Source organism: Bubalus kerabau, chromosome 13 (assembly GCF_029407905.1).
Source record: "Bubalus kerabau isolate K-KA32 ecotype Philippines breed swamp buffalo chromosome 13, PCC_UOA_SB_1v2, whole genome shotgun sequence".
Lineage (NCBI taxonomy): Eukaryota > Metazoa > Chordata > Mammalia > Artiodactyla > Bovidae > Bubalus > Bubalus kerabau.
The window spans coordinates 16,110,686-16,132,574 of NC_073636.1; the positions used below are offsets into that span (position 1 = coordinate 16,110,686).

General features: G+C 41.7%; 1 protein-coding gene and 1 long non-coding RNA gene across 13 annotated transcripts in view; both read left to right on the forward strand.

Annotated features, from left to right (window-relative positions):
* The window catches only part of CELF2 (CUGBP Elav-like family member 2), a 558,667-nt gene that overhangs the window by 242,270 nt on the left and 294,508 nt on the right, over positions 1–21,889 (forward strand). The window contains exon 1 of one of the 12 annotated variants that reach the window (XM_055543538.1): positions 5–138. The exons of 10 other annotated variants lie outside the window; for them this stretch is intronic. Coding sequence is in view for 1 of the 2 variants with exons in the window: in XM_055543531.1 (XP_055399506.1) it covers positions 786–904 (119 nt within the window). In the remaining variant the exon portion in view is untranslated. Of the gene's footprint in view, positions 1–4; positions 139–482; positions 905–21,889 lie in introns of those variants that run through there. One more of the 12 variants, XM_055543531.1, reaches the window with a different exon arrangement.
* LOC129625355 (uncharacterized) lies at positions 3,654–5,587 on the forward strand. Its single transcript, XR_008701373.1, has 2 exons — positions 3,654–3,781; positions 4,569–5,587. It is a non-coding gene; the product is annotated as an uncharacterized LOC129625355 (long non-coding RNA).

The following is a 21,889-nucleotide window of genomic DNA, read 5'->3' on the forward strand; positions in this document are numbered from 1 at the left end:
GCCGCCTCTGGGACGCTGGTCCGGAGCTCCGCTGAGGGAGAGGGCGGGCGGCGGCGCTCCTGCGCCCTGGGGACGCGGGGGGCGGCTCCGGTTCGGCCGCGCCCTGGGGTTCGGAGCCGGCGCTGGATGCGGGGAGAGGTGGGAGTGCGTCCGGAGGAGCGGCGGAGCCCGGGGTGGGGCGCAGAGCGGGGACCAAAGAGCCGGACTCGGGATCCCGGGGTCTGGGCGTGGGGTCCGGCCCGCGGGGATCGGCGAGCGGGGCGCGGCGTCCCAGGGTGGGGTGGGCGCGTGCACGCTCGTGTCATTTGAAATTCGGGGCTGCTGGAGCTCTCGTGGCCCGTTTACAGATCTCTTCTTGCCACATTGTCCGCTCCTCTTGTCTTACCCTTTGCAAAAATCCTTTTCCTGGGGTGGGGGGGGGGCGGGGGGAGAAAAAAAGGGGGAGGAGGAGATAATTACAAAACATTAAAATAGCCAGGTGTACTCTGCCGAAATTAGAGATAATTTTTACGTAATCACGGTGGTTTGTCTGATATGCAGCCTGTAATTTAATAATTAATGTGATTGTGGTTGTTTTACACGTCGTCAAACTAGAGTAGAGTTTATTGGGAGAAGTCGAGAGCTGGGATTCCTTAAGTAAGGAAAGTATGCCTCAGTTTTCTCGGGGCTCATTAGTCTTGATAGGAAAGTTACTCTTATCAACTGGGGCACTCTCGAGGCAATAGGATCTGCTTGTATTTCAGGCATGTTTGAAAAGACAGCCTCGAAGGTTGCCAGGAGTGGGGATGAAAGGTCTGTGTCCATTTCAGGCTTGGAATATACACAGTTGTCTCTTATCAGGCAAGAAATGTGATAGTGAATCTAAGCTACAATTAATCGAGCGAAAAAGGGACTGCTCTCCTTGGTAAGAGTACGTATAAAATGTTTCCTATTGTACGCACCCCTAGATAACATTCATATTCTTTCTGGCACTTTGCTGTATCCGTTGCAATTTTCAGGCCATTCCGAGCTTTATGATCCATTTCCCTGGCAACTAACTTTCCCCTACGGTGCTAGATTCTTTTTCTAGGATGTTAAATGTTATGAGCTGAGAGATTCTTGAGAAGCTCCGCAGTGGCCAATTATTTGAGCCCCTAGGATTTAGGATGAAAAAAAAAAAAAAAGGTGAGGAGAGGGATGAAAATCTGTTAAATGTGAATTGTCCTTCTTGTCGATATTAAGAATGTTAACTTGCTTTTACACGTGGCCAAGTTCATTGTCCAACTAAGATAATCAGATAATGTAAATTAAAATATTGAATTTCCCTTTGGCAGTTTTCTCTGTGAAGTTAATCTTGATTAGTACCGTTCCCATGATATTTGTTTTGAGAGATCGCTGGCTTCTCCCCCCTCCCCCAAAATAGCTACCTTTATAGGCATTCAACACAAGTTTGCACAGTTAGCTAATTTGAAAGTTCTGTGTGTTTTCTCCTCTGCTCCTTAGCGTGTCAGGGCCGAACCAACGATTTTCTTGGTCATGATTGTGCAGTTGATGGTCACCTGCTAAGTATATTCTCTGAGTGCAAAGTGTTAATGGCCTCTGAAAGATGCTCTCTCTTTTCAGTTAAATTATTAATTATGAAAATTTAATTTATCATTTTCATTTAGTGGATGAATGTGACTGGCGCAAACTACTCTGAATAAAGCATTTTTGTCTTAAGGATGGAGTCAGCTCTGAAGATCCTAATATAACTTCAACCCATTTCTCTTTGTGTGTTAGTTATTCCATGTGTTAGATTATTGAGTTAAACCAAGTTGTTTTCAAAGTCTTTTTCAACTCTAGCTTAATTGAAGCTTAAAAAAAAAGAAAAAATAGAGGATTTGTAAATAATGTTATTGTTTCTAAAATATCGATTTTATGTCTCCTTAGCCCTAAGAGTACTGTAGCATGTTTTCCTTAAGAGTTTGTAATTAATTCACATTAGAGTCGGTCCTTGGGGAATAGGGGTGCATGGGAAGGAATATGACAAGTTGAAAATGCTTGAAATTCACCTCCAAGTGTATCTTATTGCCACATTCAGACAGTTGAGAGGGTAGTGGTGCGGGTTTATTGTTTTCTGGACCCGTTGTCTTTTATGGTCTGTTGACATTTGGACTTAAAATGCCGTGAGCTAGATATTGGCCTGTTCCTAAAAAGAACTTATATAAAACACAGGGCTTTTCTGGTGTTGATTTTTCTAAATCTGTGCCACATATTTTCAATGGCGTTTTCCCACAAGAATCTATTAGATAAGTTTGCAAGATGTAATATGTTTGAGTCCTCAAGGCAGATGAACAGATAGCTTTTGAGGTAGATGATTATGCTTGATGGCCCCGTGAGCCATCAGGCGTTTAAAGAGCCGGATTGTTTAAGGCTCTGTAGTGGGTATAGAATTGTTGTGACTTGGGCTTCATAGTCCTGGGGTTTTCAGTGTTCGACATCAAAACTGTACATGAAAATAGATCTTTAAATGATCTTAACTATCAAACTTTTGTTGTTCTTGTGTGACTATAGAATGTCATTTGCAACAGAGCATAATGAAAACAACCCCAGAACTGATATTTTAAATCCTTTTTTAAACTGGGGCAATTGGTTTTGGATTATAGTTGGAGATGGGGATTTTTTCTTTGTTTCACCTTTTGACTGATCATATGTATGCATTAGTTTTTTTTTTTTTTTTTAATGTGTTTGAATTTTTAAACAAATTTTAAACAAAATCTAAGAGATGCTTTCTTGGAACTGAGAAATCAGAAGTGGAAAAATCTATAAGTGCACCTTTAAAGTATTAGTTCAGATTTGTGATGTTAAGAGTAAGATGCTGAGGAGAAACCACCAGTAAATTAAAATGAAATCTTCCTCCCCCACACATTTGGTGAGTAATTTTACTGACAAAGAAAAAAAGTTACCCTAAGTCAACTTGGTGCATTAACCTTTTTTTTTTTTGTTGGGTGCTCCCAAGTCGGGATAACCTGAAAGATGTCTATACGGGTCTAATTAAACTGGAAGGCAGTTCTAGGGACATCATTGTGAAAGCTGTTAAACCAGACCTCATTGTTTTATAGATAAAGAAATCATTAGAGGAGCATTGGGACCAGTCCAAGAAGGCAGTGTTATCACTGCTTCCCTCTCCCCACTAAAAGGACAAATACAGGAGTCATTCATTGAACGCCTACTGTGTACCAGGACGCTGTACTTAGGCTTTCATAGTCGCTATAAGGGTGGTGGGTGTTGCACCCATTTCACAGATGATGTTTGAATAGAGTACATTCTTGTGCATGCTTTACAGGCAGTAAATAGTGAAGCTGTGGTTCACTTGTGTGTGTATATGTATATATGTGTGTGTGTGTATTATATAAATGCATGTTTATGTGTTGATACAGAGAGAAGAGAGGACAGAATTTTTGTTGGGAATGGTGGAGAATTATTAGGAGATACATGCCTATCATTTAGGATTGACTCTAATTTGATTCAAATTAGTGAATTGATCACACTTGCTTGATTCAAATTCACAGTTATTCCATGAGCTCATGAACTAAAGAAAATATCTTTTAATTTAAAACTTTTCTTTTTGTTTACCAAGTACCAGCAAGGTGAAAGTCAAAAGCCTTGAGTTCTTTTTTTTTTTTTTTTTTTCAGTCGGCATTTAAAGTTTTTTGGAAAATGCCATTACCAATAATAATAAAATACAGTGCTGAGATTCATCACCCAATTCCTTGATGGACATAAGAGGAAATTAAAACATGAAGACGCTAAAAGAAGGATGGTGTGTATGGTACTTTAAGGAAATTTTTAAAGAAGTATTTTCAGGGGGGGATTTCTGAGTGCCTATCTCAGTATCAACTGCTTCCTGAAACCGAAAATTCCTCCCATGTTGGCATTTACAACACTAATGTTATCTTTGATCTGGGTTAGAGGTATTATTTTAACTGAGTGTTGCTGTTTAATTGTAATTTGCTGGATTGAGATTACTCTGGCATCTGTTGATGAGATGCGGTCAGCTGGGAGGAATAAGAACCTTGCAAGATAAGATGAAAAGAAGATAAGATTTTCAGATATGAACCTAGTGATTAAGATTTCATAGCCTCATTAAGAATGTTTTCCATCCCAGTGGCCCCTCCCCCCCAACACTATCATAATAGCATTTTTGCCTTTTGATAAAAAACAGCAGTCTCCTTCCCTTTTTTACATAAATCCCCAGATTTTTCATTCCTCCTTACTCCTTTCTCGTAGCTTTGTTTCTTACAAGTTCAGCACCCCCTCTCTTGTCATTGAGGCTTTTATACACAGTCATGTACGATGAGGGTCTGATGTCGCTGTAAAATTGTAGACAGACCTCACAGTTGTCAATACTATCAGGATCTCTTACCTGATTTGCATTTCACTGGGAAACCTCGGGATTTTCAGTACGTGGCAAGCAGCCCAGTGAGAAATCAGTAAGTCACAATGTCTTTTTCACTTCCCATGCTGAACCTCCAAACTTAAAAAATCTTTATTTCCCATTTAGAGTATTAATACCGGAAGTTTTTTTTTTTGTTTTTTTTTTCTTTCAGAGGAGGCTTCGGTTTTTGCTTTGGGCTGGCAGATTAGGCCGTCATGAAGAGTTAGCTATTTCTCAGTGTCATATTTGTTCTACAAAACTGCAGAAGAGAGGCTTTGTAAAGTCCAAATGATTTCCAGCTCATACAGTTCAGTCGCTCAGTCGTGTCCGACTCTTTGCGACCCCATGAATTGCAGCACGCCAGGCCTCCCTGTCCATCACCAACTCCCGGAGTTCACTCAGACTCACGTCCATCGAGTCAGTGATGCCATCCAGCCATCTCATCCTCTGTCGTCCCCTTCTCCTCCGGCTCATCAGCCCCTCCCTGTTCTCGTGCCCTTCTGTGTGTATTTCCACTGTCCGGGTGGAGCAGGTGATACAAGGAAGCCAGCCTCGGTGCTGTGCTACTTGTGTAGCGGTGCAGAAAATGCATTTTTATTTTTCCTCAAGAAAAAGCTCTTGCTGAACTTGAAGGGAAACAGAGCTGCACATTCCTGGAAAAACCTTGGTGGGAAACAAAAACTAATTAGCGCGGTAAATGTGATGCTCGCAGGTAATTGTAAAATAATTATTCCCCTTTAGCATCATCAGTGTTTAATTGTGCCATCCAATATTCTCATGCTCTGAATCTAGATGTGAAGGGATGGAAACCCCCCGTCTCCTCCTGGGAATGTCTTTTTCATTTACGGTAAGCTTCAGACTCTTCTGAAAGGACTGTTAAGAAGAATGAGGGGGAAACATACAGGGGATTTTCAGCAGCTTCACTCTTCCCATTTGTTCTAAACTGTGATGGAAAGGGATTACTCCAACTAGTTTTATAGAAGTACAATTCCGCTTATGTGGTTGAAATACCTTGTAAGCATATTTGGGATGTACATGTTCACATTGTTAACCATGGAGTTTTATGAGCAGTCTGTTTTATGAACTGCAGATTGTATATTATGTTCGGATCCCGAGAGTGATGCTTTAAAATCAGCTGATGATTTAAAATGAAATGCTAATAAATATGTAATCATATGGTTCTCAAAATGACAGATGAGTACAAATTTCGGTTTTTGGTTAAATTTTAATTCCTCCATTTGAATGAATGCCTCAGAGCCAACTTGCTGGCAAATTATCAAACCCATATTTTTAAATTTCCCCTCCTAAAGATATATGTAAATCAAGTTTAGGCTGCATTTAGACGAAAATATCATTTTAGTTTATTATTCTCAACTTGTCTCCCAGATTCATGTGGCCTTTTACTTATGGTCAGATATTTAAATAAAGAAATCGGTTGGAAAGAGACCTCAGTTTAAATGATGCGTGCCCCCTTTCCATCAGCAGAAGTTAAACAGGTAGAAACAGGGTTCTTTTAATAGTGATAGTGCTTTAAAAATGGGGTACGGGCAGTTGTGAATTTTAAGTCTTAATAATTAAAGAAATCGGTGGTTTGTTTTCTCTGTGAGATTGTTTATGATTCTGTCTGTCATGATCATAGAAATCAAGTTCCCCCAGCCCATTTGCCTGACATTTATAGACTCAAACAGGACTGAAGACTTCCAGGGGTCACAGATGACGGTGCTGACGCACTCCTCAGAGAATGCATTTAATTTCAGCTGATTTCTCTGACATTTTGACATCACTTGTGGACAGCTTTTGAAAAAAAATTTGTTTTTGAGTTTCATGGAATGGAATAGTTCTTCAGCTTCCATACTAGGATCGAAAATTCAATGTTTTTATGCTGAAGGGGCTTCATTTTCGTGCTTTTTCACAAAGAAGTTCATAGCCAGACTTGGGCTCATTAAATTTTAAGATGGTATTTTAGATCCTTTTCCTTTAATGATGTCTTCCTGTCTCCTGGTCTCCTCCTATAGCAGGAAATTTGTACCACATTTATGTGACAAAATCAGCTGATCCTTCAGGCTAAAAGAGCAAAATATTTTGTTGTTCACTTGGTTGTAAATGTGTGTAAAAATAGGTGCACACGTGTATAAAGACATATGTATGTAGATATAGGTGAAACATATATATATATATATATGTATGTATGTGTTGTTGCTCAGTTACCAAGTCATGTCCAACTCTTTGTGATCCCATGGACTGCAGTATGCAGGGCTCCTCTGTCTTCCACTATCTTCCTGGACTTTGCTCAGATTCATGTCCATTGAGCTGGTGATGCTATATAACCATCTTATCCTCTGCCCCCCACTTCTTCTTTTGCCTTCAAATGTACACACACACATACACATATATATATACACACACACATACATATATATATAATTTATATATTTATAATTATGTAGGTTCAATATCATGTAACTATATATAATATAAATTATATATAAATTACATATATAAAATGCACACATATATATTAAGTATCAGTTCAGTTCAGTCATGACCCCATATAAATAAATGTGTGCATATATATATATGCACACATCTATATGGAAAACTATCTTTGCGTAATTCTTCACTTTCTTAAAATACCTTCCATTTAATGGTCTTTGTCTCTAAAAATTATGAAATATTAGTGACACTGCTGGAAATAGTTCTTCGAACGTTGTTTTGACTCTTTGGCCCAGAAGCTCAGAGCAGCTTCCGTTAAAGGTGAAGAAAGTGTCACTGTGATGGACCTGTCACACCTTCTGGGTGAAAAGCTGAGACCCTTCCCACCCAGTTGCGTGACTTTTCTCTCCTTGCTGCAGAGTCCTCAGACCTGGGGACTGCTCCTGTTTCTCAGTTGCCGTTGAGATGTTGCTCATATCAAGAGCTTACAGGTTTAGGGTAGGAAGAAAGGGTCTTCACAGAAGCATATCAGTAGTCCCTCCATCCATATTTTCATGGGTAGACGTGGCTGGGGCTGTAATCCCATAGCTATTATCCCATAGCTTCCTGTTGCTGCTGAAAGGAGAATTTGAAATCCTACGTCTAGTGGAATTCCAGCACATCAACTGAACATCTTAAAAAGGCTAAAGCTACAGGAGATTTATGGACCTGTTTGGGGATAAATTGGTATAAACCTTCTTCAGCACACACGCACACCTTGACACCAGCTGTTTTCTCTGTACATCTCCAGAGTAAGACATTGGGTGTCACACAAATGAAGCCAATGTAGGCTGAAATCTGATGTTTCATATTCTCCTTGGGGGAGGGGGGAAATCTTAAGGGAATAATAAAAGAGAAAGATGATAGGAAAAAGTGTAGGAAGGAAAGCTTTTGGTCGTGGACTAATGGATAGTCGTTCCGTGCTCTTACTCAGCTGAATCTTCTGAATCAGACTTCTCTAGGTCATTAACAGAACAGCTCTTCCTAAAGTTTTCTACCTTTCTTAGGTCTTCCTGATATATATCTTTTGCATTCTTTTCTGTGAGTCTTCCAGAGGGCTTCTTTAAGCCCAATTTATTGTCCCTCTTCTGAGGAGTTTCCTGAATTTCAAGAGAGGGGGCCACATGCGTCCATAACACCGTTCTCAGAACTGCAGCCTTGAGAAGGGCAGCACTGAACACCTTGGCTGTCACTTGCAGTAGGTTCCACCGGCACAGCTGGTGTTTCTGTGCATAGAACTGTATTTTGACTTGCTAGACTATAGAAGGGGTGTTGAGTGTTCTGGTTGGGCAGAAGGGCAGCATATTTTGGAGTGATTAACTTTATGGATGTCATTGTCTTCGCCTGCTATATTTGGCTCTTCTGCAGCTGTGTTTGCCTTCTCAAAATTGTCACCAGGAGGCCTCCAGCTGCAATTATTCCCTTCAGTTTGTGCTGGTAGCATCCTTCCTTGTGACTCCTGTGGTCTACCCTGCCATCTTGCCTCAGAGTCAGGAGTCAAAGGCAGCACACGAGTTCCTTAGGGAAAGCCTGATGGCTGGTTAACACAACCGGCAACTCCATCTCAAGACTATAGCAGTTAAGTCATCTTCATTTTACATTCTGGTGAGACCTGTCAGGGTGCTGCTTTCTCTTCACAGAAAGCCCATATTTTCCTCCTACTTCTCTATTGCTCTTCAGTGGCAAAGGGTCGATGCCAGCATGTACTGATGGACGGTATTTCTTCCTTATCTGTATTACTAGAGCAGTTCCAAACAGGTTTTATTTTGGTTTTGAATATAATTGCTTTATAGTGTTATATTTTCTGCTGTACAACAAGGCGAATCAGCTGTCTGTATACATATATCCCCTCCCTCTTGGACATCCCTCCCACCCCAGATCCCTCACCCCACCCATCTAGGTCATCACAGAGCACCGAGCTGAGCTCCGTGAGCTGTACTGCAGCTTCAAGTCTGTAATGGCAATCCCAATATCCTAATTCGTCCCACCCCGCTGTCTTCCTATATCTGTTCTCTATGTCTGCTTCTGTATTCCTGCCCTGAAAATAGGTTTATCTGTCCCATTTTTTTTAGATTCCACATATATGCATTAGTAATATACGTGGAATATAGCAACCCTAGAGTGATGTTTCTCTTTCTGACTTGCTTCAGTCTGTATGACAGACTCTAGGTCCATCCATGTCTCTGCAAATGACCCAGTTTTGTTCCTTTTTATGGCTGAGTAATATTCCATCGTGTGTGTGTGTGTGTGTGTATATATATATGTATACACACACACACACACACACACACATATCACCTAGTTACCCATTCATCTGACAATGGACAGAATCAGGACAGAACAGATTTTTACTTCAGGTATTTTCAGGCCCCTCACAAAGCACCTCATTGCAGAGGAGACTTAGAGCATTTTTTTCCTGTTAGTTGAGCCCCTCCCACAGAATTTTCTTTTCTCTCAAGAAGATTTGAGTAAAGGTTGGTCTTCATATAGAAACCGTGTAACTTCAGTTGTCTGTGTGTGGGTCTTAATCTTGAGTTAGAATTTCCTCTTGGATCATTTCTGCTTGTTGGGGACACTTGCCCTGCATCAGGAGCTGCTGTGTGTAGCAGAATGGCACCACCAGGGATGTGGCTGCAAGATCTCTCCACCAGTGACTGGAAGGTCATCCTTGAAGGATGAGCATCTTTTCCTAAACAAGAGTCTGCTGCCTTCTCCCGGCCTGTCTCCTGATTTGTCCCATACCCCCCTCTAGTTTTAGGTGACTTGTCAAGATTCCTCATGTAGAACATAAGGAGACTCAGGTACACTTCCTTACGTGTGCCCCAGGATTGTTTGAAGCTCATGTCCAGAGAGGGATGACAACCTAAATATTTTACAGCTTCGTGTATCTTAAGACTGACCAAAGTTTACCTGCCTTTCCTGGGAGAAGCAAACACAGGGAAACTTCATTACAACTAACCAGTTAATGTCTTCTCCCTCAGAGCATTCATGCTCTAACATCTTGGCTGAAGACCCATAAAGCAATATTGCTCCCATATAAACTTTCAGACAGGACCACATTAAGAAGACTGATTTTGTTTTTGTTTTTCTCTCTCTCTTTCTGCTCGATGATTGAGAAATAAAATACAGATCATGTTCCAGCTGTGTATTTGTGGTCAGACCTTGCATTCTGGAATGAGGTGAAGCAAAAAGCAATATCTCCCTCCAGTATCCCCATAGGTATATTTGGAAAAGCCAATCTGTACACCAGCTGGAATAGATCTTGATTTTCTTATGGGAGGAGCCTCAGCTGCTCATCTCACCTGATGGGACTCCTAACCCCAGCAGAAACCCAACCATGATGTGAACGTGGAAATGAGTATTGTAGGCCCCCATTGCCTGCTGGCCTCGTGAGGGGCTCAGGCCACAAAATGCCAAGAATCTCTGAAGGAGGAAAGGACTTGGAGTGATTTTTTTAGGAGTTGGCACAGTGGGTGGAGGTGGGCAGCTAGCCACACGGTTCATCCTGCTTTTCTGCTCTAGTTACCCAAGCCCTTACTTCTCTTGACACAGTGGATAGGGTCCTTGAAGTCCTAAAAAGCCAGAGTTGCTGCAGCCAGTTGAAGGTTATAGGGCAGTTGTTCCTGTGGTTATAGGTCAGTTGATGGATTATGATCAGATTCAGCTGGGAAGCCTCACGCCTCCTCTGAGTCCATTGACTGAGGGATGTCCTCCATGGTGGGTCAGGGGCCACGCGGCACCCACTCTGGTCAAGGGAGTGACGTTGCCAGTGAGACACCCCCAGGTCATGAACGTAACCTCCCAAACCAAAAATCCATTGCCTCCCGTCGCAGACCACTTTGCATGAGGGTGAACCCAGGCACTATCAGAGATGACAGTTGATTCTGAGATCACTGGGGGAGGAACATGGGGTCCGTGGGTGAAAGCTGGCAGAAGCTTTTGAAAAGGGGCTGCCTTACAGATTCTACAACTGTTTCTTTACACATTGATGAGTTCTTTGCAATTGGAATGTTTTATCTTCTCAGCGTTTAAGACCTCTAATTCACTTTGTAGGCAGCCTTTCAGTTGGGCCAAGACTTAGTGTCCAGCTGTCATAAAAAGCAACCAAAATTGTACTTTTTTATATTTATTTTTAATTGGAGGACAATTGCTTTACAATATTGTGTTGGTTTCTGCCACACATCAGCATGAATCAGCCATAGGTATACATATGTCCCCTCCCTCCCACCTCCCACACCATCCCACCCCTCTAGATTATCACAGAGCAAACAGATTTGAGCTCCCTGTGCCATACAGCAAATTCCCACTGGCTATCTGTTTTACATATGGTAATGTATATGTTTCACTGCTATATGTAGATTCCATACATATACATTAATACAGGATATTTTTCTCTTTCTGACTTGACTTCACTCTGTATAAAAGTCTCTGGGTTCATCCACCTCATTAGAACTGACTCAGATGCATTCCTTTGTATGGGCTGAGTAATATTCCGTTGTATATAAGTAGCACAACTTAATTATCCATTTATCTGCCAGTGGACATCTAGGTTGCTTCCATGTCCTAGCTGTTATAAATAGTGCTGCCATGAATATTGGGGTACATGTGTCTTTTCTGTGTGTCTTTTTTGATTATGGTTTCTCAGAGTTTATGCCCAGTAGTGAGATTGCTGGGTCATATGGTAGTTTTCAAAATTGGACTCTTATCAGCCTCAGGAGCCATGGAATGGCCTTGATCTGGTCTCTATGACTTTTTCAGATCTACTCAGAACGTGATACTTTGATCCAAATTGATTTTGTATTTTCTGTTCAATAAAATAACAATGTCTTCCCAGAAGCCAAAGAAAATGTTTTCTGGCATCAACAAAACTATAATTCTTTGACAACGGAATACTTCTTTTTAATATGTTTCTCATAATTCTGACGTTTTAAAGAGTGTTGCCTTCTTCTGGATGTGCTTTCCGAAATATTTTGTGACATTCGCTGTTCTTGATTTAGGATGTACTAACAGCCCAGCCATGAAGCTAGGACTTGTATAAACCATCAGTAATCCTCAGAAAACGTTGGCAACGTAAGTTGTATTGTTCTTGTTTTGCAGAGGAGGAAAGGAAGTTCTAAAAAATGAAGGCACGTATCAGGTTGAATTTCAGACACATTGGAGAATTGGCTGCTGAGTATGTGGATCCTGAGTATGAAATAGTTTCTTAGCTGTGACCTAATAAAGATTGAAGACAAAGGGAGAAGGAGGCGGCAGAGGATGAGATGGTTAGATGACATCACCAACTCAATGGCCATGAATTTGGGCAAACCCTGGGAGATAATGAGGGACAGAGGATGCTGGGATGCTGCAGTCCACGAGGCTGCAAAGAGTCAGATGTGACTTAGTGACTGAACAACAAAAATAATTATAACCCACTTTCTTTATACTCTTTCACATAAATTGCTTGTTCTTGATTTTGTTTGATCTTCTGAGCCCAGAAGGCAAGTGTTAGAAGAAGGGGTCACCATAGCAAAACTGAGATCCCTTAATGCCAGAGGTAGAGTCTTTCTTAAAGCTGAGATAAGGAAGCAGTTAACATTGAATGTTAAGTGTTAGTCGTGCAGTCCTGTTGGACTCTTTGCAACTCCATGGACCATAGCCCTCCAGGCTCCTCTGTCTGTGGAATTCTCCAGGCAAGAATACTGGAGTGGGTAGCCACTCCCTTCTTAAAGGGATCTTCCTGACCCAGGGATCAAACCCAGGTCTCCTGCATCACAGGCAGATTTTTTTTACCGTCTGAGCCACCAGGGAGCCAACGTAGCTCCTTATTGTTCGTTGAAGAAACTGTGTCTTCCAGGAAGAGATGTGTTTGGGGGATTTCATTAGACACCTGGCATCCCACCCCCATTTAATTTCTTCTTCCTGATTTTTGCACCTGATTTAGAGGTGGCCTTTCTCAGGGTGCTTTCAGTCCATAGCATGTCATCTTGTGAATTAGAAAAAGACTCCTGCATGGCATTCAGTCCCTGATGTCTCCCTCAAGTGGTTACTTGCCACTGTGTCCTTTCTATAGTTAACCTGCGGTTTTACCCCCTCTTCATAAATGGGCCAGAGAAGTCTGCAATAGAATAAGTGTCTCTGTACAAGGTAACACATGGGTTTTAAATGATTGACAGCCATGACCAACTTAGGCATGGTCCCTGGTCTCTTTCAAATGTCAGTACTCTTTTGACCTTTTCATAACATTTTGCTCAAGTGTGTAAACAATGGAGGGCTTCCTTGGTGGCTCAGCAGTAAAGAGCCTGCCTGCCATGCAGGAGACACAGGTTCGATCCCTGGATCGGGAAAATCTCCTGGAGAATGAAATGGCAACCTACTCCAGTATTGTTGCCTAGGAAATCTGATGGATAGAGGAGCCTGGTGGTCTCCAGTCCGCAGGGGTCGCAAAGAGTCAGACATGTCTTAGCAGCTAAACAACGATAAACATTTGATGGGACTCTGGGTTTTCAGCACATCAGAGATTGTGTTTCCTCTGTAGATACCCAGAGTAGAAGAACCAGTAACAGAAAAGTTAAGAGTAGAACTCAGGCCTGGATCTGTCTAACCCACACATCATTTCGTACCAGATATCAGCTTGTCGCAATGCCTCTATTCTTGGCAGGAGGCGCGTTGTAACCTCAGAGGACGTGATTGGAGTGGAGTTTTCATGCCCCGTGTGGTTATTGTATTCTTGCTACTGATGCAAACATTATCTATAATTACATTTTCAAGTGACTGAAAATTGCAGGCTTTGTTGAACAAAAATACAGCCAAAGAATGGAATGTATATCCACTCCACCCTCATTATAAGGCTTTCAGAAATCAGACTATAAGGCCCAATACTGTGGCTCTCAAACGACATGATACCAGCTCTATTCTCTGATGTTTGAACACTTTGTCAAAGTGCTGGGTTCCCAACGATGATCATAAAATTGGAGGAAAATGTTATTACTCTTTTAGTGCTCTGCCGGCTCCATTGTCAACTCTGTCACAGTGGCAGGATCCACTCACAAATCCTCTGTTTCCAGGATGTCACATCCAGAAGCCACGATTTGATTTAGATCCAAGGAATGGTGGGCTGCTTTGAGGGAGTTGGTTGAGATAAAGAGACTGTTGCTTTCCTGGGGTAGATACTGTTACATCCTTATAACACGTTGTCTTCAGTCTGCCTCTCTTCCCACCTAGGGTGCAATTTAAAAATAAAATTGCCTCCATGGGGACCTACTGCAAGTTAGACCTTTGCCTTGGTCTTAGAACCTGGCCATGGGACAAGAAAAATATCCTGGCCAACCTCATTCTTCTAGACTCAAGATAAGACCCCCCCCCTCCAATCTATTTTCACTGAGAACTTAAACCACATGGAATTAAAAAAAAAAAAAGAGAATCTGACATGTGAGACCATAGTACTTCTCTCATTGTTGATTAGCATCTGAAAATTCAGGGAACCCATGAAATAGAAAGTATTCCTTGGTTTTGGATGGAAGGCAAACAGGAGTAAGAAATTATAGTGACGTTATTGTTAATTTGTTTCTAGGATATTAACCTTATCACTGACATGATGGTTCACAAAACCACAATTTGCTGTCTCAGCCCTAGTAGAGTTCAGACTCTTTGCAAAACTGAAAAAAAAAAAAATCATTGGGGTGCTTTAATTCAGAAAAGAAGCTGGGCAAACACTTGAGTTAGGCTTCCCAGGAAACCCACAGACCTTTCCTAACTCTGTCGAGTTCTGCCCTGACAAGTAGGACCCCAGTGTCATCAAAGAGGCATTTTTCAGGTCATAATTAAAGTGTGGGCAGTTGGAATCCACTTAGTTCTGGTGTATACCTGGTGAACTGGATGCTCGTGTGCGTGTGTGCAAGTAAAGATTCTAGAAGGTGAAAACACATGTCTGTCATAGTGTATTGTAACACACACATATTGTGTTACCTTTTCTGACATAAATTATAAACTCAAATGTGTGTACAGTTGGGATATGGATAGACTGCTTTATACTGTAATATGAAAGTTACCATGTTTTTAACATTCATAGAGATGAAATGAGATAATTTGGAAGTCCAAGTAAAATGCTTTCTATGTGTAATACAACGAATCAACAAGATTGTGTGTGTGTGTGACTTTTTATTTCATTTTAAAAAATCTAAAGGGGTTGTTGCGGCTGTTGACACTTTTGTGGCAGCGGAAATCCTGAGACCTGGCCATTCTCTATAATATAATTGCCAGTTTGTGAAGTGTAAGTGAGGGCAACTCAGTTTGTGTATTTCATCAATTCCCTTTGTGAATTACACTTTCCCACATTCAGCATGCTTTTTTGACAGGTTATGTGTTTATGTCTCTAAGTGCCTGGGCTTCCGATAGCTTGGGTTCTTAACCAATCAGCAAAACTTACTTTAAGAAATTTAATTAGCTTAGAACCAAAGTAAATTAGCTTTTAAAGTTATCTAATTCTCGGGGTTTCTTGTTTGCTGCCTCAATAGCAAATTGATTCCACTGTGGCGTAGTCACTCGAGCGCGAGTCAGAAAGGACGTGGCCGTTGTACAGTTTGTGCTGCACACTGAATGGTTAAAATTAAGTTGGACGGCTGAGGAGTTGAGGATGTGTGAGTCACCACTGACCTATTCATTGGCTGAGTCAATCAGTTCTAAACATTTTCTCAGCTGAAATCTGCGTGTGTTTCTTTAGCTCTAAAATTCCTGCCCGTGAACAAGAGTTGCAGCCTGTGTTGAGTGTCAGCCTTTAATGTATTGGCTGGTTGCTGCTCATTCTAGGTGTTACAGAATTTTATGGAGTGTTAACAGTAGTTCATATTTTAAGTTAAACACTTGGTTACTCTGAGGTTTTGTCTATCAGTTTCTTTCTTTTTCAAGGAAATGCAGGTTTAAGATGAAGAAGGCTCTGCACTGTTTGTTTTGGGTTCTGCCAAGATTAGTAAAGGATTTTCTTGTTCGAAAATAAAAATATAACTGTTTTGTCTTTCTAAAGACCTTCGTTCATCATCCTGTGGATCAGGTGAGGGGAATATGATATGATATTGCCTCAATTTTTTTGCTATACATACATCCTTCCTGGAGTTCTTAAAAATATTATTACTAAGGACATTAAGTGGAGGAAACGTGGTCTCTTGGTGGTGATATGCATGTACATTTATGGTCTTGGCTGCTTGGACTGTAGAAGCCAGGCAGCTTGAGAGATGGGGAAACATTCACTGCAACATGTAATATTGCAGTTCTTTCCCATTAAAAAAAAAAAAGCTGCGAGAGTAATAGTGCCCTACCCCACTCCATTAGGTCCAGTTGGATCAGGTGTGATCCACAGAATTAATTGTGCAAGCAAAGAAATCTGGATTTTTATCCTGTCCAACTTTTTGCACCTTCAGTTTCCTATAGACAGACTCTTGAATTTATGCTTGATCTAGAGTCTGGAGACCAAGCTGGCATGTAGTGTGAAAATAAGCCAGTGTCCTAGCAGCCACTTACCAGTAGCTCAAGATATGACCTCCAGTTGGGACTCAAGACACAATGAGTATGTGCCCCGGTTTCTGGAGATTCTGCCAGTTTGCACCTGTCATACTGGCGTCGTCATCAATAGCATCTGCCTTTCACTCTAAAAAGTGTCCCATATTTGATGATAAATTACGTGGTCCCCTTCTCATGTTTGGTCCTGTCTCACTAGCTTTCTTAAATATAAACATGTTTGCCAGCTTTTAAAAGTCTATAATAGGACTAACCCAAACCTTTCCACAAAAAGGGTTATCCATGCTTTGAAACATTCAGAAAAAAGCAACTTCCAGCCTTATTTTCTCTGACCTGTTCCCTTGCTTAAATCCTTAGAAAAGTTCTTCAGAATTGAACAGAAGTTTGCTCGCTGTTTCTAATGCATTTGTACGGGCACTTTGGGATGGACTAGCTCATTAGATTGTTTCTTTCTGACTGAAACCACTTGTTCTGAAAATTCTCGTCCACAACTTTGTCTGGTCACCATTCCCCCAGCACATGGATTTGGCGTTTGAGGACGTGGACACCATATTTAGAGGGCTGCCTTTCCATTCAGCTCTGTTAAATTCATGAAATAACTGCCACATTCTGGAAAGCTCAACTTGGTGGCTCCATTAGTTCTGTTAAAGTTCAGCTGGCACGTGAGCAGAGCCAGAGAGTGACCTGATGGTACAGCCTTTCTTTGTCCTCATGCTCCCCCCAATGAGATGGGAACAGGAGAGCCCAGTGAAGGTATGATGACCCCAGGGTGTCCACTGATGTTTTTGAATTTCAGTCTCTGGGGTGTGTTTTTGCCCTCTCCCATGCTAATTCATCTTTCTCCTTCCATGCTGGAACTTCAGAGGATTTGTGCAATCTGTGTGTTTAAAATCGATTTCCTGATTTTTTTTTTTTACATTTATACCCAGCTGTTTGTTATTCAGTGCAGCCATCAGCATCTGCGTCTCAATGGACCATGTAATGTGCAGCTGTAGCCAGATGTAACACTTCTGCTCTCTAAATGTTTCTGTTAGAAGCTTAGAGAGGCAGGCTTACGACTGCTGATAACCAGGTTGCTGGCATTAATTTACCCTCTGGAGCTACACAAATTCTGCCTGGCAATTTTATTTCACGACCAGCGAGCTGAGCAGTGTTTGCGATCTCCATCCCCAGTAGCAGTGTTGACACTGTATATATCAAGTACACCCACACTGATACGAAAGGTGCTTGTTCGGCTAATTCAGACGGCAGGAAGCTAGCTGTCTGATCTGCATGCGTAACACTCTGCAAGCAAGGTTGTACTCGAGAAACATTGGCCAGGATTCATAGCCAGCCTTGGCCCAGATTAAAATAAGTTCATCAACTAGTCTCCTGAAGAGAACATTTCTTAGGAAAAACAACTTTAGGATCATTTCTCTGCCTTGTATAGTCAAACCTTGTTTCTGATTTGCACTTATTATTCAAATCTGTGTCTCCTTTTGTATTTGTATGATGTATCTTTGTTTAGAGGCTATAGCTTCTACCAAATTTAATTACTTCCCTTGGAGGCTTTAAATTGAGGGCAGCGTCTATTAATTGTTAATTACATTCCCTTGCCATTTACACAGCAAAAGTGCAGTTTCTAATTGAGGGTCTGTTCTGTTCAATGACAAGCAGCTTCTTCCGTCTCAATATTTACCTTTCTGTGGGGTCCGATTTTTATTTCTCTAATCTTATCTTTTATTAAACATAAAAGTAGACATTCCAGTGATACATTGGCCATTCTTGTGATCCAGTGTTGTTATACATCTCAGAGAGCTACGTGGGAATCATATTTGGCTCTGTGTTGCCATCTGCTGGTGTCTTGATCTTTCATAGCCTCCTTAGACCAGTGTCTGATGAGAAGATGGTACCCAGGGTCTGTTCCCTTCTTAGTTTTACTGCACAGCTTCTCTGGGGATTTGACATTGGCCTTCCTCCCCACTGGTGGCTGAGGGAAGCATCACTGTGGCTCTGTGTTTGTTGTGTCATTAAGTATGCATTGCGTGTCTTCTAGATATTTGGCCTCTTGCATTATTCAGTCTTTGATTCTCAGTTTGTCGTTGTCAGGCTTCCTTTTCTAGAAAGCTTATATCCTCAGCTAACCCGTCTGGCCTGAGGGGGGGAGGGGAAGATACGTCTCAACGTTCGATCTGGGTTTCTGTCTGGATGTCTTTTGGAGAGTGGTATTTCTGCCCTAATGGCTGTGCTTTGAGTCAAGTCCAGCCTGTCTGCTCAGTGATGGCTACTTCCTGAGAACCTTGAATTGGCTGCAGTTCCTTTTCAGCAGTTTATTAAGAGCATTATCAATCTCAGGAAGGGTTTGGTAATTTACTGAAAAAAAAAGAAGCATTGTTTGTTCATTTATTTATTAGACTCGATGATTCACAAGCTCAAGTAACTTCCCCGCCCAGCTTGGACTGTTTCATTTCTTACTGACATCTCCATCTCCTCTTTGAAGTGGATCTGCCGTAATACTTGGCTTTCGTGTGATGATGTGCTTCTGTTCCATAGCCCCAAAACTTTAAAAAAAAAATTAGAAAGGTAGAGAGCAAGAAAGAATCAAGCTACAGGTTGAATTAATGAGCAGGGCAAAGTGGAAAGCATTAAATCCTTTATTATCCGGGAGGTTAGGTTTATAGCAAAACCAAAGTGATGGTAGCCTGTGGTTTTTAGTGGAATTTGTAAAAATAGGGGGAAAAAAAAAACTGCTTGACAGTGCCTAGACCTCCAGGTAGATAGTCATGCTACAGTAGAAATCTGCCATCTCTAATAGTAAGAGATGCTGAAGGTAAGCATGCACAATACTGTGTATCCTCAGCTGCTGGGATGGCTGCTTCTGGAAGGACCAAAGTACACCAGCAAGGAGAAGCCTGGGTCAGGTTGGGGGGCGGGCGGGGATCGACCCATTCCAGCCTCACTTGAGAAATGACTTCCCTCGACCCCACCTGCATCCTGGCGGCTTTGTGATGTCCTCTTGGAACTGGCCTTTGATCTTATGGGGGGAAATGCTTCTCTTCTTATAAAAAATGCGTCTAGGGTGGTTTGCATTGCACTCTGCCACCAGGCTGTGCTGGTGGAGGTATGTGGTGTGTGAAATTGAATGGTCTTTCAGACTGTGGCGCTTATTAAGTTATTGATACAGGATAGTTGTCAACTTAGGCAAGGTGTGGAGATAATCCTATTAGAAAGTGATTACTCTTCTACCGCAAATTCATTAAAAAAGATATGATGCTGGGACAGTAGGAATTCTGACAGAATTTCTGGGATCAATTTAGTATTATGCATTACACAGTCATCAAAGTGAATTCTGAAATGACAGAATGTCCATGGCCGCACTGGGGATCTCATATATATTATGCTCATCCATATAGAGATCATACGTAAATTACAGATAGAGGTGGGGTTCAATGCTCTTTCTTAAGGGTTATGTTTTTTAATTGTATTGAAGTAGAGTTAATTTACAATGTATTAATTTCTGCTGTAGAGCCAAGTGATTTAGTTGTACATATATATATATAAAACATATACATATTTTTCCATATTCTTTTCCATTACGGTTTATCACAGTATATTGAATATAGTTCCCTGTGCTGTACAGTAGGATCTTGTTTATCCATCATCTGCTAATCCCAGCCTCCAAAGGATTATGGCTTCAAAATGTGCTATAACCTTTTGTATAAATGTCACATGTCAAACTCTCTTAACATTTGGAACCCCAGTTATGGGCTTAAAATCAGACAGTTAGTATAAATTATATGGGTTGGGTTCATTTTTATTAAAATATTTCTGGCAGCGATGAAACTCACTTATTAAATTTGATTTTGGAATTAAAAATGGAAAGCTTTACAGAATCATGGAAATGGAGGAGAGGGGCCTTCTGTAAGGGCTTCCCTGGTGTCTCAGTGGTAAAGAATCCACCTGCTGATGCAGGAGATGTAAGAGATGTGGGCTCGATCCTTGGGTCAGGAAGAAGAAATGACCTGGAGAAGCACATGGCAACCCACTCCAGTATTCTTGCCTGGAGAATCCCATGGACAGAGAAGCCTGTCTGGGCTACAGTCCACAGGTCACAAAGAGTCGGACGTGGTTAGCGACTGAACAAGCACTTCATGTGGGAAGCCAGCTGCCTTGCCTTCTCATTCCATCCCCACCCCTCACTGCCCCCAGCGCTGAGCACCCTGTGCTCCCATGGCATTCTGTACCTGTGAGCCAAGAGCAGCATCTGAGTTGCATCTCTTACATTAGACTACAGTACCCTGAAATCAGAAACCAAGATTCAGTGAGCTGATGACCACAGCACCTGGCATTCCTTCCAGCCCAGAGGAGGTGAGGGTGTGTCACATGGTGTAGAAAAGGAAGAGCACTCAAGAACTAACATTGCTGGGGTGGAAGTGAGCTGAGCAAATTGTCCTGGAATTCCCGCCTAGGCTGGGGACGTGGGACACACAAAGAGCATGTCATCAGAGCTGACAGCACTTTCTGAGATCCTTGAGTCCAGACTCTGAGTGCCTGAAACCTGGACCTCAAATCTTTGGCTGGGGACTTAGTTATTTACCCCTGGAGATGCCACTTTGCTGTATTGGTCCACGTGCATGTTTGGTTTACTTGTGTAAGTGTTAGGAGCTTCTAAATAAATGCACATTATTGAAGAGAAATAATTGGAGAGTCACAAGTTTGTTTTTAAAGCTTTATTGAAAGCCGCTCAGTGGAAGACCAGTGTTTAGTGTGTGTAATAACTGTGGTCATTGAAGTAGGAACTTGCATATCAGTTTTTCGGGCTAGTTTCATTACAGGCTAAAGGATAATTATATATCTCTCATATTTTACACTTTTATGCCAGTGCTACTGGGGGTGATCATGGGCCCAAGCAATGCAAATATGTAGATAGATATCTAAAGGAAATCAACATCAACATTTTTTAACATCCACTATAATTTCAGAACATAGTATGCATGGGGGGAGGTGCGCTGGGGTAGAGAAGACAGCAGTGTTATCTTTTCTATTCTTTTGTCACGCTGATGTTACCATGTCATCTCTACAGAAAGGATCTCAAAGACACTCTAGGGATTGAGAAGAACAAAGTGTGTTGATGGTGTGTATCTGGGCTACTAGAAACTGATTTTTAATTGAAGATTTCCCATCTTCCAGGAGTTCAGCGTCTCTTTGTTACTGTTTAGTCGTCGTGTCCGACTTTGCGACCCCAGGGACTGCAGCACGCCAGGCTCCCCTGCCCCTCGCCATCTCCCAGAGTTTGCCCAAGTTCATGTCCATTGAATTGGTAATGCCATCCAACCATCTCCTTCTCTGCCGTCCCCTTCTCCTGCCTTCAATCTTTCCCAGCAGCAGGGTCTTTTCCAAGGAGTCCGCTGTTCTCATCAGGTGGCCACAGTATTAGAACTTCAGCTTTAGCATCAGTCCTTCCGATGAGTATTCAGGGTTGATTTCCTTTAGATTCAGTGTCTCTTAGGAAACTGTAAATTTCGGAAAAAAAAAAAAAAAAAGTATCAT